This window comes from Ciconia boyciana, chromosome 2 (assembly GCF_034638445.1).
Source record: "Ciconia boyciana chromosome 2, ASM3463844v1, whole genome shotgun sequence".
NCBI classification, from domain to species: Eukaryota; Metazoa; Chordata; class Aves; order Ciconiiformes; family Ciconiidae; genus Ciconia; species Ciconia boyciana.
Window position 1 is genome coordinate 140,024,216 of NC_132935.1, and position 14,881 is coordinate 140,039,096.

The window sequence follows — 14,881 nt, forward strand, 5'->3', positions numbered from 1 at the left end:
TCTACCTTCAATGTGGTCTTTACTGAGGAAACACTCTACCTTCTCGATCAGCATCTTCCTATCCATCAGCCCCACTTGAGTGACACATTATTTCTGTGACCTGTTGCACTCCAAAAAGACACTACCTACTCTCCAGTTTCTTGCCATCTCTCAAAAATTACAGTGTTATTGAGGAGACAACAGAAATCAAAACAACTATAAAGCTACTCAACCACTTCTTCTTTACTGGAGACTTCATTCATGTGTGAAACAAACTAAAAATTTTCAGAAGCCAGAAATTATCTTCAAAGAGCTATTCCAGACAGTTTAAAAAAAAAAAGTGTTAATTCCCTAGTTAAAAATATTGTCGCATGCTACTTTTTCAGTGAGGCAAGAATGCTTAAGGTAGTTACAAAAACCTACCTCTTTAAAGTCAACTGAAATGTAAAAAGCCCCAAATAATCATGAGTTAGTAAGGCTTATAAAAACATCTTCTTTGAGCACATCCTTTGTAAAATCATCTCATTGTAAACATATCAGCACTTGAAAAAATCCACCTTTGCAAGTTGGCCCAGTACCTAATTACCCTTAGTGCTAAAATAAATCCACATTTCCAGTGTGAATTCATCTAGCTTCATTTCCTTACTGCTTAAGTTTAGTATTCCATCTCTGTTAAATTTAGGTAGCTCATTACTAAGTATTTCCTATGTAGGTATTTACTAACGGGAATTAAGTCACTCCTCAACTGTTAAGTGAAACATGTTGAGCTCCTACAAAACCTTGCCGTGTGTTTTTTCCAGTGCCTCACTCATTCCTATAACTCTTCCCTGAGCCTTCTCCAGCCTTTTACAGTCTCTCCTGAACTAGATAGTTTTACAGGACCGGTTACACTAATGCAAACAGAGACAAGATATACATATTTTAACTGCATGACAATCTTTGATCGAACAACTTCCTTTAGCCAAGCACCAACTAGGAATGGCTGTACGTGTACATCCCAGTAACGGATGTACTTTCCCAGCTTTTACTCACTTTTTCCTTGCATTTAGGTTCTGGAAACACATTGCAGGAACTATGGTTATTTCCTCCCAGTTGCGTCGCTTCCAATTTGTGTTTGCATGGCTGTATCTTGCAAAGCAAGCCAGGCTGTTTTCTACTAGTCATCTGTCAGCATCATCAATGCTTGGATTTTACCTCAAGTAACAGATGAAGGTACCAATCCATTACCACAGAGTAAGCCCAGGAGGTAGTTTCTAAGCCTCAGTGGTCTTTGTTTGCAACTGCAATGTCAGCCAACATCTCTAATCCATCCAATTTCTTGTGTTTATTTTGTATTACTCCCGGCTCATGTTTAAATACTGTGAAGATACCGAGGCTCTACCCTGGGGCCAATATCTGGCCCTTCCCAAGAGCTGATCTCTCAGGAAGCCATAAATCATTTTCCTGACAGCAACCTACATCCTAAAACAAGCAGGTCACTATCTGTTACCCCCTACCCCCAGCATATGTAGCCAAGGGCTCCCCTTACACAGTCCTCCAGTCTCTGAAGAGTCCAGCTCTAGAGCCATGACTTGCTAGAAAATGTAACATTCAAGTTGAGGAAGATCTTTTAGTCACAAAGCAGGGACACAAGGCAAAATTATTTCATTAGCTCTCTGCTGTCAGCACTTTTCAGACTGCTTGTCTTGGCTTTGAGGAAGACATAGGCAGTGAATTACATAGAGCACACAACTTGGAAGTGTGGCTTACATGAAAGCAGCATGTTACCACAACCTTAACTAACCAGGCGAGGCCTAGGTTCGCAGGGATGGTGAAAAAGTTCTCTGCGGTACAAGCTGCATCACACCTTTTCAGGGCCAGCTACACGCTTTTGTCAAAGTAACTCTTGAGACCAGAATGCCCTCCCACACAAGGACAGCCCGAAACTGCTGCAGCAAATCCATTTAGAGGACAAGGCAGTCACAAAGTTTTTCCTAGCAAGCCTGACAAGCTGATGATGAAATGGCTGAAACCAAGCCATTTCTGACTGAAGGACATCAAGCATTTTCATAGCAGGGTGGGATACTACATCCTTTGAGGCTCCAGACTTTCATCACTTTCAGTTAACTTTCAGTTAATTTCTTTAACATAGTCATATCAAAACCTTATAATCTTTGGGATGCTGAAAACTTAAATTTCCACTTACTGATAATAAGCATTAAAGCATTCTTGCTGGTTATTGCCATAGTGCTCTTCAGTAAACACTGACTTTGGAGGATTTACATGTATTTAAATATTATTCTTCTTTCTTCCTCCCTCCCCCTCACCCCCCCATCTGGAAAGAATTATTCTGCAAGTCAAATGACAATCATTTGACTCATACAAAACAACACGAAACCAAGACTGTCAGTAGATTTATACCACATCCTTTAGGGGTTTAGTTTAGTTTCACATAGTGAAACATCTAATGGCTTTCATAATTTTCAACAGATAACTTGAAATTAGCCATACCACAAACACAGCAGCAGATACACAGTTTCCAATAACACTTAACGGATTTTTTTTTCTATGCTCTGAAGAGAGAAAAACCTCATCATATGCAGAAATAAAATACGCTATTTTTAAAGCATATTTAAGCATTCAGCTATTTTTAGATTCTTCTCCTCCCTAGAACAGTGTTATGCAAAAATCAATAGATAAGAGATTATCTTATTCTTGAAGACATAGCACACTAGTCATAAAGATACATGGTTGACATTATTCTAAATGTAAATTTGGAACAATATTAAACTTTAATCTCATTCTATGGTGTTTTATACACAGTTTCCAAAACAAATAAATGAACCACTGCTTTTGTGTCCCGTCCCCCCTGCCCCCACCCCGCCTTTTTAACTATAATTTTTATTTAAATAAGACACAGGAACTTCTATACCAAAAAAATACAAAACAAAAGCCACACATTTCCTTGTGTAAAGCAATATTATGTGATAACTTGAATACTGTTCAGCACAGTGGCTAGAAATAACAGTACAACTATGTACAAAACTTTAAACATATTTGACAAATTTCTACAGCTGGATGTAGAATACAATTGAGATAAACAACTGCTGGGAAATTTACATGGCAAAGCATTAGCTTTAACACATTTGGTTGAAAACCTTCAAATCTGCTAAGAACAAATGTGCAATTTAATTAATCTTTAGTTTCTCGTGGAAAAAAACAAAAAGAACACATAATGGCATTGCAAATATTGTACAGAGTTCATCACTGATCTAAAAACCACTCATCATATCCCCTGGTAACCTAACACCAATAGCTGAGACTACGATTTCTTATCTGGACATAACCAGCGCATAAAAAGGTCATCATACTGCAATGTTAATCTAGAAAGAAAAATATTAAAAGGAATCGATACTTACATCACGAGTATTTTCTCCCCTTTATCTTCAGTCTATAAAATATATAGTGTTTTCACCTAGGCCTGAGATTAGTAGGGTTAAAGATGGCTGTTGTGTTTCAAGAAGGTTTTTCACATGAAAGTGTTAGAGACAGACCTCTCTCCTATATTTTCTGCAAGGGGAGTCAAAAAACAGTGACTGTTTTATAGGCTGCAAATTCCACCTTGTAACATAGTATTAACAAAACCTCAGTAATAAAAAGGAAACGATGCTTTATCTCCAAAGAAAGCACATATTCAGTGAGTAGTTATTGGTGGCTCACTCTCACCCCCCTCCAATCTCATCTTCAAAAGAGCAAAGAACATAATGGAGCAAGTTTAAATGCTCAGTAGCGACAGGCTACTAATCCCTTCAATTCCTGGAAAAGGTGAACCTTACTCTCTTAAGAGCAGACAGCGTAAACGTAGTTCCACTGAGCTGAAAAGCAACGGAGCAAGAACATCAAGTTTATTTTGCCTTTGGGGTCCTCTTTGTATCACAGGAAATTATCTGTGAAAGCAATGCTCCTCTTGTTCCAGTACAACAGAAGAGCACCACTAACCCGTTCTTGCCATGTACTATTTTGAGAAAGTGTCCAGCCTGCAAAACCAGGATTATTTTACAAGGATTTTTTTTATTCACACTTAAGGAGGGGGGGAAACACACTTTTACACACACAACTTAAGTAACTGAAAGTTATGGGAGAAGCTTTGATTAAGTAACATGAACTTAAAACTATTGTTTTCCCCACCCCTCTTAGAACACCCACTTGCTACTTTTGGACTTTAATCCAAACACAATTACTCACTACATAAATAAAATGCTGCTCATCTAACACTGCTTGACAAAATCTGAAAACCTACTTCCAACCAGCAAATGAATGAACATTTCCAAAAGAGAAACTAAACATTAATTTGACTTTTAGACGGTAACAGTAGCATTTCACATCCTTAACTGCCAACAAAAACATGAGAGGAAATCCCCATCACCCCCTGTGAAACCTGAAAGAATTTCTGTCCTTGAACAAAAACATTCTTGTCTTTCAAAATCCTCTCACACACAACGTGGAATGTTTCTCATGTACAGCCTAGTACTGAACACTTTATTTGCAACAGTTTAACAGTCATTAACTGAGCAACACCTGAAACCTTTAAATGCCACATTTTTACATATATTGAAATGACAGTAAATGCAACAGTTGTTTTGCTTGTAAGCACATGACAAAGTGATATACATCACAGATTTGCTGGTTCTCCTCATGTTCACCCATGTCCAGGGTCATCGTTCACCTGGATCTGAATGCACTTATTCCAAGAAAGTGGAATGTAATGAGGAAATATTAATGCATAAAATAAGGAAAGGCAAAAGAGTGATGTTCCCTCTTTAGCTTTGTAGCTGTAAAATATTTTATATCCCAATATGATATACATTCCAAGTTACCTGAGTTTACACTTCGAGAGAAGTACCTGAAGCTAGGCCATAGGGTGGGCACTGTGCAACTGTTGTGGCCATTTTTTTTTTTTTTTTTTTTTGCATTGTGTGTATTACAGAAGTTAGAAACATAAACACCTGGATCAATTGTAAACATAATCCTGAAGTACAGTATTTTCCATAGGACACAACACAGCAAGACATTTTCTATTCAGACAGGCAACTTTTTTTATATATATATATAGAGCTTATTTATACTGTAGAATTTGAAACAGAACACAGGACACAGTACTAATCTGGTCAAACATACTATGAAATGCATAGTCTCCACTTAAAACGCTTAATGATATATGGATTCTGCAGGCATTACTGCTTTCTCACAAAAAATGCGGAATATGAATTCTGTCCCTGCCAAGAACAGCGTTGAGATATTTTTTTCAAATGCTGCTAAGTATTCTGTGTTGTTCTGAAAGGTTGCCACCTCATGCAGATGTATCTGAGCTCTTATCTCCTCAATCCTTGTTTCAGGGCAGAGGCCTGCTCCACCTTGGTCTAGATCAACACATAGCTCTGAGGAGAGGAATGGTCTTCAGTCTGAATTTCTTGCAAAAGCGGCTGCTGCTGTTGGGACGGTTGCTGTACCGGGACCTCTGTAGAGTCCATTGTGCTGGTGTCATCTGACAGAGATGAGAAAGAGACCCGAGACGAAAGCTGCTCAACAGTCAGGGTGCTCAAAGCTGTGCTTTGACCAGAGTTTGGAGAGTTCTTCAGTGTCAGGTCTGAAGCAGGAAAGAGGGGGCCCAGAAGTTTTACAGGACAGAAAGCTGATCCGGTTGGGATGAAATTAACCTTGTTTTTGTCAGGACATGAAAAGAGAGGGGCTGAGACAGGCTGACGAGACCTACAACAAGAAAAAAGATTACATACCTGGCCAACCACGACGTTTTATACGTCATGAACTTTGTGGTTCTACACATTGCTAAAATGTGAATGACAAGGAATGGGATTAATTGGACAGAGGGGCAAACATCTTCCATATTGGTAGTCAGCTAACCAATCCACAGCATTAAAAATAGTACCGTCACAAAAATGACTTGATAATTACTGGATAAACATGCAACTTCCAGCAAAAAAAATCTGCAGTACATATGCACATGAAAAAATGCCACGGTAATTTAGAATGGCACGGATTCTTCTTTAATAAAAAGAATGCAGCAACAACGCATTTAATCATATTAAATCCCTTTGAGAACCTCCATGAAATAGACCTCTCCTTTCCCATACTCCGTAATTTGTCTGGAGGCTTCCTCCACAACCCAACATTGCTCCTTCACCATCCAGCAGGCAATGAATGTTGTTAGAGCAAGAAACGTCCCCTCCTTAATTCTTTCATCCACAGGAGCTAAGCATGCAACCTCGACAGCATGTGCTCAAATACTGCTGGGTCTAGGGGAAAAAGACATGATGTCCAGAAGTTTAATTTCCGATTTCTTGCTCAGCAAAAATACTGAGCAAAGTCTATGCCATAAGTATACTACCATCTACAGACACATAGGTTTCATTCCATTTTATATGTTTTATACGTATCAAAAAGTAACCTATGCTTGACACTGATAAAGAATTATGACAGACAAGGAGAGTTTTTGTTTTAAGCCATGAACATTTAAAAAGCTTATAAAAAATATATGGAAAGAGGTTTATAAATGCTTAGGAAATCAAATGTACCTTATCTTTTCTGCTTGGATTTTTGTTGCCTTTTATAAATGCACAAAAAGAGTTCAAGCATAAAAGACTCCATTTCCTCTTCAAACCAATGTGAACACTTCAACTTCTCTTCTGTACAAACTCTAAGAATAGTTTGCTCCTGAAAAACTCATCAGCTGGAATAGTTTATTCATCTGCAGTTGAATAGGCTCAGTAAACAGGTTTACTGCTTTGCAGATACCAGCTGATATAAAAGGCATTACTTACGACATTTCCTCAAAGACCTTCACTCGCTCACATCCCTCTGGGGGCTCTCGTTTGAACATGTAGCTGTTGTTTGGTTTGGGAGATGAGGCATACTTGGGCAACGGTGAGCTACTCCCACTGTCTGAAAATTTAAAGCAGTTATATTACTAGAGATTGAGAGTGCTTTTTAATTAAATTCGATTTCCAAACAAGATGCCTTTTTTCACAATTTAGCCACTATGCCGGTTTGCTTCTACCACAATGCTTCCTTTATCGCAGGCTATTTCTAACACCCTTGTATAGCACATTTCTTCTGAATAAAAGCTTCAGCGCAGCAGTAATCTATCATATAACAACACATAACAGGAGGATATTTTTATCCAGAACACTGCAATCGGAACAAAGCAGAGCTGTGATCCTGGAAACAAATACGTTCTTTATTATGTATTTCAAAAAACATAAATGAACAAGGCAATATGCATAATACATGCAGAAGAATTATGAGTGGTAATGATAATATGCCTTCTCACTGTATAAACACAGTTATTGAAAATGTGTGTATACAGCATGTACCTTATTTTAAAACATAATTCTTCACTGGAATATTGACCTCATTAGTCTCATGAATAGTTCAGAAGTTGCAAAGAAATAAAGCATGTTTGTAACACAGGTACTGATACCTCATCATTACAATGTCCTACCTTACTTGCTTCACAATTGTTAAGTTGTTTTAGTGTCCAAAATAAAACTTCCACAATCCAACTATCTCATCACTGCTAACTATATGATATAGGTATTCTTCGTAACTCTAGCTGTCTGTGTACCAGACACTTAGAACTAAAGGTGAGAAGATCTAGGACACAAGGCAATAGGCAGGTTTCTTTGTACTTCTTGGAAAATATAAGAGAGAAGGCTCAACTCCAGTAATGATGGAAGCAAAAAAGTTTGAAAAATTAAGACTGAAAGGGTTCACTTTAAACACTCATCTTGACAACATGATATTCAATGCATTAAGGAAATAAAGCAGGTACAAAAATAATTACTCACAGCAAGTTAGCTTTCTGCAGTGGCTTCTACCTTTTCAAAGAGCAACATCTATCTCAGGCTAGTATTAGTGGCTCCCTATTCTCTGCTTGTGCTTACAATTAAAAAACAAAATGAAGTGGCAAGGTTAAAGAGGATCCCCCAACTTACAAACACACCTTATGTGGAGAGAAATAACTGCTCTTGCTTTAGCTCCTTTTCAGTCTTTCCACCGATGTGGGATACCTTACCATTTTTAACTCAGATACCTCTGTTTGTTCTGCTGTTGTTCATGTGTGCCTTTTCAGCAACAGTGGAAACCCAACCAAAGCTTCAACCACTATGATCTAGATTCACTGAAGCATATAAGGCTGTCTTTAACAGCTTGCAAACAGTAACTACATAAACCTTTGTATAACCATGACTCAAATACAAAGGCTAATCATTAGAGGTTTTGAAGCATCTCTGCTTCCTCTTACGAGATGACACAAATCAATTCAAATGTCGCACTTCCCTTTGGAGATTTACTATGAAAGATATGAGAAGAAAAACAGTTGAAGTGAACCTCAGTAGTGTATTGTTTATTCAGCTCTTTTCTGCTGTAGAGTGAACACAGAACTTCTATTTACAGAATTTTAGGTGTTAACTGTACAAAGGCAGAAAAAGCTTGGAGACAATACAGGTATTTGCCAAGCTGGGAGCATGATGGTCCTGTTGGCATCTTTCCACTGTTGGCCCACACAGCTCATTCCAAACACAGAAATCATTAACAGAACCCAGACAGTTTGTTTCCTCCTTCTAATATTTAAAATTGAAGATCCAAGTTTCTATTTAAAAAATTTGAGACATAAAATGTGCTACTGTTCATTCCACCAAATAGTGGAAAACTGTGGAAGTACATCCAAGGAAAGAATCGAACTGAATTCAAAGTTAAGTCAGTTCTTGGAAGATTTAGAGTCTCGTCTAGCCAGTTCAGGTTTCAATCAAATTTTCGGTTTACTTCGCCCTGTCTGGCTGAACCTTTCTATATGAGACAGCTGTTAAACAAGTAAAAAAAATTATATTGTATAATTTAACCATTCTGTTTCTCTCTTTACCCTCCCTGCTTTTAAAGCTTACTAAGTTGTTAGCTTTTCATTTTGACCAAACACACACCACACTACTATTTGAAAAATACGTGTGGTTATTAGGAGGCTCATGTGCACAAGCTTGGTGTTGGTTCTACACATACAGCAGCAGCGCGAGAACGGAAGGGTACCGGGAAAATGGGCCACGAGTTAAAGTGGTAAGAGGTGGAATTTACAGCTTAAGCCAGTCTCCACTTGTGTATCCTGTAAGCTCTTAAGTGCTAAGCTGTCACACCGTCCTTAATGACACTGCAAAAGTGTATTCTCAAACTGTGCTATTCACACTTTTTTTTACTGCCTCGGAGGCTGCAATGCATGAGCCTTCATCTCAGAGGACACGTCTGCATCTTCCATGCTTCCACCAGTAGGGTGTGCTCTGCTGGCGCATTTCAGCCAACTAATCAACTTTCATTAAGATGACAATGATTGAAGATTAACAGATGTAACCTTTAAAGTGAGTTTTGTTACCATAACCACATAGCAGACAATATGGAGCCTTATTACACAGGATTTCTAAACATAAATATTCAAAATGGATATATTCTGTTATCTAGAAAATGTTTAAGATTGTAATTAAACACTAAAAATACTGTTTTAACCAGAAGACTTCATACCACAAATTTTAGCTTGCATATATTAGAACAACAAAGGAGGCAAACTAAAAAGAATCTGTAAAACAATTTTTTGAGTGACAAAACTTAAAGGAAACAAGAAACTTTACAGTGAGCCTTGGGCTTTGTTTTGATAGGTTCAAAAATACCTTTGTTTCTTAAGACTATCCAAAGACTTCACATACAATTTTAATTTTAAAAACTATGCATCAGATGCCCAGGAGTTAAAAAGTATCTTCAGTTCATCTTCATGAACATGTTGCTTGGTACAGCCTGCTAGCAATAGTGGGAATACACAATGCTACACAAAAGCACCTAAATCAAAATCCCTGAAAAACAGGTTATACTATCTATTTTTGTACAAAAACCCCCAAATTTCATCTGCTTATACCTTAGGATGCCTTTGAACTTCACCTCTGTCACAGCTGCTAAGTATGCTGTGTAGCACTCTGAGTTACAGTCTCATGGACCAGAGTATCATAAAACAGATCTAGTGAAACCAGTAGCTGTAATGCAGCAAGGCAGTCACTTACCTTGCAAATAGGCTGATATTTGAAACCAAAATCATAAAGCCAGGTGCCATTAAAATACCTCCTCTCCCACCCCTCCCTCTCTGCTCCAATCAATACCATTTAGTATCACTGCTCCATTTGGAGCAGTATTGTGGGCCTTTTCTGAAATTTAGCTTTCACTTTCTTCTGAAAAATTCAATAGATTTAGCAGCTTCTTGCAGAAATGTAAACCAAACAGCTGATACAGTCCAAAGAGCAGCTGTGAGGGCCTCAGGCCAAAGCACAGCTTTGCACAAGAAATAAAAGATGCTTTAGAAATGTAAAGCAGTGCTGTGTCTGTACAGAGCACTGGCTCCTCTCACTGCTCATGTCTCTCAGTCAAACTACTAACCTTCCTTTCCGATTCAGTAACACACTCAGGATCATTCATAAAGCTGATAATTATATTTTTTAATGGTAAAGCCAAGTTATTCCCATAGAGAGGAAAAGAAAACCTGAACTTGAGAAAAGTAACAGAAAAATATCTTGGGTTTAAAATGTCTACATTTGGTTAGACAATGCATTTTTCAAAACTTAACAGGCCTCACAGTAAACTCACAACAGTTTTATTCTAGCATCACAACAACCTTTAAAATGAAGGTGCGAAAAACTTTGAGTTTTGTTTTATAAAGCAGTTAACATCCACAACAGATGTTAATAAACTGCCTCTCAAAACTTGCTATTCCCTTATAATTTCTACCTATATCCTGCATTTATCTGTAACTTAACTATTTTGAAGATAACATTCTTATTAAGAACAACTGGCCTGTGGGATCTTAATGATTGGTGAGTAAAAGAAGCCTTTCTGACTATACTTTTACAACCTCTGAACAAATTACTTTCTCTTGGAAGACCGCTACACATTTTTATAGTTTCTATCTTGTGCTTAAAGAACGAAGTTGTGATGAGCAGTTCAAGCTTTTATCTTTCATAGGCACAGTATTAAGTACCTTACTTAAACTAATTTAAAAATGCAATTATATTAACTTTACAAAGCTGGCTGTTTATCACTGTCACCTATACGCTACTACTAAAGCAGACTTTTGATACAAACGTAGCATTAAAAAGTCAGTCTTAAAACCCAATTAGCTGCTCAAAATTTTACTCCAATTAGCTGCTCAAAAAATCTGAGACAGGAGCTAAAAACCCCTGAAAAGCATTAAGAAGGTTAGATGCACTATTTCAAACTCTTTTCACTTGCTACTGCCAATAAAATACAACTGAAAATTCCAATTACTGTGATAACTGAGTACTAACTGCAAAAGGAATTATTCTTTTCATTTTAACTTATATTTAACTTATATTTTTAACTTATATTTGTTATCAGGACATATATGAACAAATTTACTTGTCAAGATGTTTCTTTGTGCGCTAATACTTTAGGGGATGTCTCTATAGTGATTCAGTCTTGACAACGCATTAGAATTCACATGCATACTATAAGAAAGAGAAGTTTGTGTCGGGGAGCGAATATCTCTGTTATTTTTGGAGCACAGTCAACTATCATGTTGAGCTAAGGCTTTTAACTTTGATGTGGTTAACTTACACATATGCACACACCCATCCCCAATTCAGGATTTGGACAGGTGGATTTGTTTTCCACTACTTCCTTTTAAATCTAAGATGGAAAGCAATACTTTTCAGAAACCAAGAAAAGCTAGTATTTCTCCTGCTGCCTTCCCCAATCTTATTCCCCAATCACTTTAAGAATTATTAAACAGAGAATACTTACAGAAAAAACTTAACCTTATTTATAACCTTAAAATACTGCTGTCTTTAGCTCATTAGTAAATCTACGCTAAATCTTAAAAGTTTTCATTTCCTCTGTGAAACTTCCTACTCTTAGCTTGCATGTTTCACCCAAACCCTGCATCCCTCCAAACTAAAGTCCATATTTCCAGCCAGCTGACCAGAAGCCCAAGAATAATTTCATTAGTGAACAGTTGTCCAAAAAATCAGTCTTTTTACATTGGTGCCTATATTTTCATACTACATGTTCTGTCAGTAACTCTTAATTACTGAAACTCCAGTTTACTCCCTCTACAAAACCAGATGACATTTTACAGACTTTGAAAAAAATGCAGGATATTGACATATAAACACATAAATTACTTAGAAATTTTGGGTTGTTATGCAACACACATAGGCAGGTAATTACTCTCCATCAGATTGTTCAAACTCATATCTGAGCGCCTCACCAAATAGCTTAAAGTGGAATGTAAGAGTTCAGAAGCAGAGTACTTTTAAAAGCAGTCCAAAACTTCACCATCACCATTTTGATCAGCAAGTAACTCACCCATGATGAATATATACTCTACCACAAACCTTCTTGAAAGCTTTTTTAAACATAAACACGTTACAGTCTGAATTCTTCACATTAGAATCTTCATAAATAGTTAAGACTGTTTGCTGTGCTCCTCTGACGTATTTATGGAAGATGTTTGTGAAGTTTCACAAACAAGAGGGGAAAAAGATATGTAAACAAACAAAACCAATTTTAAGATAAATCCTCAATCCCTCCACAACCATCAAACAAAAACAAAAACTGATGTAATGAGTAAAATGAAGGTAGTTGTAAAAGCAGGACATCACATGCCTCCCATAGGTAAAGGCGGGCCATTCTACTCTCACCTTTATCACGGTCATAGAGTAAATCTTCTGTTGAGCAAGGACTCCCATCCTGAGATTCAGGAGGGCAAAAGGGAGAGACACATGGTGAATGACTGCTGCAGCTGCTGCTGCGCTCTTGGACAGACGGAGTCTGAGTGTCAATGCTTCGTGTACTACTACTACGATAGTGAGCAGGTAATGGGGCCCTTCGACCATCAGGGATATCCAAAGGCTGCAAGAGAAACAAGCAATTCAGGTTACAGAGAAAAGATCAAACTCCTAAGCAATGTCAGCCTGTAGCACTCCTAGCTGAAGTAATGAGGCAAGGCCTTAAGAATAGCAAACAAGCCATTTTTGAAAGAATAACTTTTACACAAGAAAATCATGCAATGTACAATGGACACAACGTAGATAAATTACGCTGAATGCTGAACCAATGTGCAGATGTTCCGAGCCAACTATATCCTCTTAATGCAAAGTTAACACCAGAACACACTTCAACACATGCTAGTATTATGTTTTTATATTTTTTATGATAGTTTAAAAAATGCAAACCTCCCCAACAAATAGATCTCTAAGTATACTTAGTAATACAATTTTCAGTAAAGGCCACTGTTATTATGAAAGAAAAACAAGTACCCTGACAGAGATCACATTTGGATAAAAGGGAAAGTAGAAAATGCCAAACACAATGGCATGCTATTGCTGTAACAACCAACTGAATTACAATTATAAATGAAACCATCCAAGTTGTACTGGTAAGTCATAATTCTCTAGCACACCTCTACATTCCATCCTTCACTTCTTTAGGTGACCTCTGACAAAATGGCAACTAAGTAGATGATGCACAGGCTTATACAAGGTTCACAAGCTTTGTCTTGAACCAAAGCTAGTAAGCACTGCCTGCTCATATCAGCCTAGTTGGCACTGGCCAGAGTGATCTTGCATCCCATTCTGCAATATACTGTGTAGACATGTTCGCAGTAGTAGACTGGCACACTCTACTTACTTGTCCTTCCCAGTGGAAAATTAGTTTTATCATAAAGACAGCGCTGCTTTAAATGTAAGAAACCAAATGAGAATTACAGTTTTGCTTAAAAGTGAAGGGGGAAAAATGCCTGCAAGATTTAAATATCATTTTTATACTCACTTCAGTGAGGATTGTATTCAAACCATAGAGAACACCTTAAATGTTCTAGCTACAAAAAATGAATGTATTTTTCCTTCTCACTTCAAGTGACCATTTTTATTTTATTGCTTTCCTCTTCCCCATATATTCCAAAACTTGGAATAACAGATTGTTCCAGAGCCTAAAATTCAACCCAACACTTTTGCTACCAATGAGGACATGAAACCTATTGGCCAAGTATTGCATTTTCCCCTTTTCAGCAATAGTCTATCCAGAAAAACACCACATGTTATACAAAGAGGCAGACATAGCAGAGCAAGAAGATCCTTTTCTTCTTGTGAGCCCTCCAGTTAATACCATTTCACATTTCAATTACGAGCAAAGAAACACACTATAAAGAGAACATTACAGTTGCTACATCAAATGCTGAAAAGTTTGGACACTGTCTGTTCCAACAGCTCAGTTCACATTGGATATGCGTTACAACATGACTACATGTTGCTATTCCCATCACCCCCAACAGGCCGTGACTCATTCAATGCACAAGATAGACCTGAAGCATTATATCATTTGTTACACAGACAGGAGGAGGTAGAAAACAAGACTGAAGCTGTAGAAAGAAAACAGTCCCATAATTAATGTAACCAAAAAAATAACTGCCGTGCAGAACAGCACTTGTATTTCCAACTCTGCCACAAAAATTCTATGAGATGCAAGAAAGTTGTCTGAACCATCCTCTCTCTTCTATGGTGTCTTTTCTGGATGCCCAGTCTATATAGGACTGATTTGCAAAAGTCTTCAACATTCACAGATGCAGAAGGAGACTATGGGAGCTACACTTTGAACTCCTAAAATGGCATGCAGTATCCTGAGTTACGTGAAGATTCACATTATAGAAGCCTGATGGATTTGTGTTTCTCCATCCATAAAGTGTAGGTAATATCATGTTTCTTCTCACACAGGTGTGATAAAAAGAGAACAAAATTTCAGACACTCTCCTATTATATAGAAGCAAAAACCCAGGAAGAAATTCAGATTTCTGACTTCAAAGCCA

General features: G+C 37.5%; 1 protein-coding gene across 4 annotated transcripts in view; it reads right to left on the bottom strand.

Annotated features, from left to right (window-relative positions):
• Positions 1-2,385: 2,385 nt before the first annotated feature.
• Positions 2,386-14,881, bottom strand: part of GLCCI1 (glucocorticoid induced 1) — a 57,651-nt gene continuing 45,155 nt past the window's right edge. For 2 of the 4 annotated variants that reach the window (XM_072854217.1, XM_072854216.1), the window contains exons 6-8: positions 12,720-12,930; positions 6,798-6,918; positions 2,386-5,727 (exon numbers count right to left, since the gene is read on the bottom strand). In XM_072854217.1, the coding sequence (XP_072710318.1) occupies positions 5,379-5,727; positions 6,798-6,918; positions 12,720-12,930 (681 nt within the window). In that variant the 3' untranslated portion in view covers positions 2,386-5,378. The remainder of the gene's footprint in view (positions 5,728-6,797; positions 6,919-12,719; positions 12,931-14,881) is intronic. The other 2 variants (XM_072854220.1, XM_072854219.1) reach the window with 1 other exon arrangement.